This window comes from Limulus polyphemus, unplaced genomic scaffold (genome assembly GCF_000517525.1).
Source record: "Limulus polyphemus unplaced genomic scaffold, Limulus_polyphemus-2.1.2 Scaffold299, whole genome shotgun sequence".
In the NCBI taxonomy this organism is placed as follows: Eukaryota; Metazoa; Arthropoda; class Merostomata; order Xiphosura; family Limulidae; genus Limulus; species Limulus polyphemus.
This window is the reverse complement of record NW_013665909.1, coordinates 639,129-642,538: the sequence shown is the minus strand read 5'-3', so window position 1 is coordinate 642,538 and position 3,410 is coordinate 639,129. Positions and strand designations below refer to the sequence as shown.

The 3,410-nt window shown below is 34.9% G+C and overlaps 1 protein-coding gene across 5 annotated transcripts in view; it reads left to right on the top strand.

Annotated features, from left to right (window-relative positions):
* Positions 1-3,410, top strand: part of LOC106457169 (flocculation protein FLO11-like) — a 60,989-nt gene that overhangs the window by 49,876 nt on the left and 7,703 nt on the right. For all 5 annotated transcript variants that reach the window (XM_022383006.1, XM_022383009.1, XM_022383010.1 and 2 more), the window contains one exon: positions 1,411-1,594. In XM_022383006.1, coding sequence (XP_022238714.1) covers positions 1,411-1,594 — 184 coding nt within the window. The remainder of the gene's footprint in view (positions 1-1,410; positions 1,595-3,410) is intronic.

The window sequence follows — 3,410 nt, the reverse complement described above, 5'->3', positions numbered from 1 at the left end:
GTGATGTGCGTTGTTGTTGGGTTTTTTTTTGGGGGGGGGTGAAAGTGTTCGAAAATGCAACATTACTTTCTTGACGACATAATACATCACACAACACCAAAACAGAACAACAATGTCATGAAGTAGGTAAAGTTTTAGCTTTAAAGAAACAGTGCATCAAGACGCTTGAGAAAACCTGTACTTAGCTACTAACGAGCGACCAAACTAGATACTCTGCGAGGATAATATACTAAATGAAACTGATTATTCGTGGTTAAGACGACATGGCTCACATACAGGTATAATGTAAGGGTTATCGAAAGGTCGTAATAAGGTATGTCCACTTAGACCCAATGTACCCTACAGAGATACGTATTGTCATGAGCTAAGTTTCTTGGTTGGTTAAATCAGATCATTAGCTATGAATAAATACACTATTCAAAGCAGTTTTAATTTTATGGATGACTTGACTTAAAACTTCTAGAACTTAACAACCCAGAATGTTATAATACATTATACGTTATATTTCTGACACTACTGCCAACAAGTCCGCATCATATCATGTCAATACTTTACAGTTGAATCGATACAATCATACGTAAAACAATCTCTGGGTTTCTGTCAAATCCGACTGCACGCTGGCTCAACGGTATGCCTGAAGGCTTATAAAGCTAAAAACTGGATTTCAATACCCATGGTGGGCACAGCACAGGTAGCCCATTGTGTAGCTCTGTGCTTAACAGCTAACAAAGAAGCAAACTGTCATATCCAAATCCGTCTATTCGAACCACATAATGAGAATCTGGATTTATCGCTTCACATGATGGATTTTAAATTGTTTTTTCCTCCATGAGAGCCGATACCCTTGCACTCACTTTCAAAGTACAGCCTGTCTGTGAAATCCAGCAGCATTGATGAATGTGCTAATATATAGTCCTGAGATCCCATTCAAATGCCAGGTTATTGATTTAATGCTAAGGCCACAGTTTAATTTCTCAACACGTTTTCAGATTCATATGCACTAAAATTGATTAGTTCTTGGAGGTCAATATTAGCATTTCTTGTTCATTTTTAACTCATAAATATCATTAAATTTGGGTATGGGTATACGAACCAGAATACCTCACGTGTCCGTATCATCAGTTCTAAAACCAGTAATCATTACTAGTTGAAGGTTTGTAATTTTCTTTCATTGTGACATCCTTTACTCCAACTGGTTGACTATGGAAACTGCTGGTCTTCAAAAACCTTGCACAGCAACAAATATGAGATTCCCGTTACTAGCTGGTGGTGTGTTGGTCTCCAATATATATACGTATATGGAAACACCATGCTCACGCTAAATAGTCTAACTTGTGTAACAATAATGATGATGCCATGAGAAAATGTTTTTTAGTTGTTTACATAGCCCTATTTTATTATTCCCAACAGTGCCAACGCCCAAATGGAGAATAACGTAACGCCAGTTTATCTGGCGTCTCAAGAAGGACACCTGGATGTTTTGAAATATTTGGTGATATCTGCAGGTGGCTCCCTTTCTTTGCGGGCAATTGATGGCATGGCTCCAATCCACGCTTCTGCCCAGATGGGAGCAATAAAGTGCCTGAAATGGATGGTATGTGAGACAGATGCTAACTGTTTATAAATACATCTGTTACACATTTCTCTGTTCTAGATAAATACTGTTGAATATTTCAGCTTAATTATTATTATTACTTCTTTCATTTGTCGTTTTAATAACATTTATTGACTAAATTCCGTGCATTAAAATTAACTCTACTCACCATTAGAGAAAAGAACTCGTAGATAATGATTTTCTTTAAATATTATTGAATTTATTTCATCAAATTGGAATTAATTTTATATAATAATCACATACCTTTATAATAGCATACGAAATGACCAGGTTAATAAAGACTACTAAGCAAAATTGTAATCCATAATTTTAACATTCGCTATCAGTATACATTTAAAATACGTTGTTACTTGTATAACATGCATAACCTCGTCAGGAAGATCAATTTGAGGATTAAGTACAATATGTCAGTGGCAAGCTTATAACTATAAATATCGGGTTTCGATATTCGTGATGAGCACAGCACACTTAGACCATTGTGTAGCTTTGTGCTTTATCAACAAACAAAGTGTATTGAATATAAGCGTAATTTGAGTGTAGATATTTCAGCAATAGAATATAATACTTGATCTATTATATTATTGTTTAAAAAATTAACTAAAACTTATCATATTTAAAAAACACACAAAAACTGGTTTAAAATGTCAATTGATTCGTTACTAATGTTACGGTAAGTATATACTGTGAAAGTATAAAAATTTGATGGGAAATTAATGGAATGTTACTAGTAAGTAAATAAAGTCTAGAATTCTAGAAAAATATTTTGGGCGTTAGAAATATGTATGTCCACAGAACCATTACTTTGTTTTTGCGTTCTCTTCATTATGAATTTGAAAACTTAGAATTTTTCATTTCTAAATCTATAAGATAATGTAGTGCTTATATGAAGGTTTGATTTCTCTTTAGAATATTTGTGAATGCTAATGTGAGTCACTGCAGGTGCGAGCTGTAGGACTACAGGGGACACATTTAGGAACAGTATATTTGTTCACAGTGAACTCCTCAACCATTCAACAATGCAATGAATCTAAGTAAGACTTGCGTTTGAGGATTATTTCACAGCCTTTCCGAGGAAGAACACTTATAGCGAGAGTGTTCAACAATACAGAATCAAAACAAAGAACATTTTGAAGAAATATCTATCAGGGTTATCCAAGGAAGCGGAGAAACTCTTAAAACAGGTCGTTTATGGAAGAAACAGGTCAATTGAAGCAACAACCTCATCAATAAAGACTAGTTACGAAAATGAATCTTCCAACCCAAATATCCAATACAATGAAGTTGGGTATATCTCCTAGCGTGTTAACAAGGTAATAAACTAAAGGTAATAAAAAAGATTTCGAAATTTATGAAGTTTCCAAAGCCTTGGGTCACATTTTGAAATCAACAATTATTTCTATGAAGAAAATAGTTAAAAAAACTAGAATGACAATCAGTCAATTCAGATACTTATCTACCAAATCTCGTGACGCAGCTTCAAAGAACTTCTGCATTTTTGTTTTGGAAAATGACTTCTACTTACACTGTAGGGTCTGTAGAAGGATTGTCAACATTTAGGTACAAAGATTGACCTCACCATCCTTAGTAGTAAGTTTTTACATTGAATTTTGGTTTGGTTTGTTTCGAATTTCGGGCAAAGGTACACAAGGGCTATCTGAGCTAGCCGTCCCTAATTTAGCAATGAAAGACTAGAGGGAAGGCAGCTAGTCATCACCACCCACTGCCAACTGTTTGGCTACTCTTTTACCAACGAATAGTGGGATTTACCGTCACATTATAACGACCCAACGGCTGA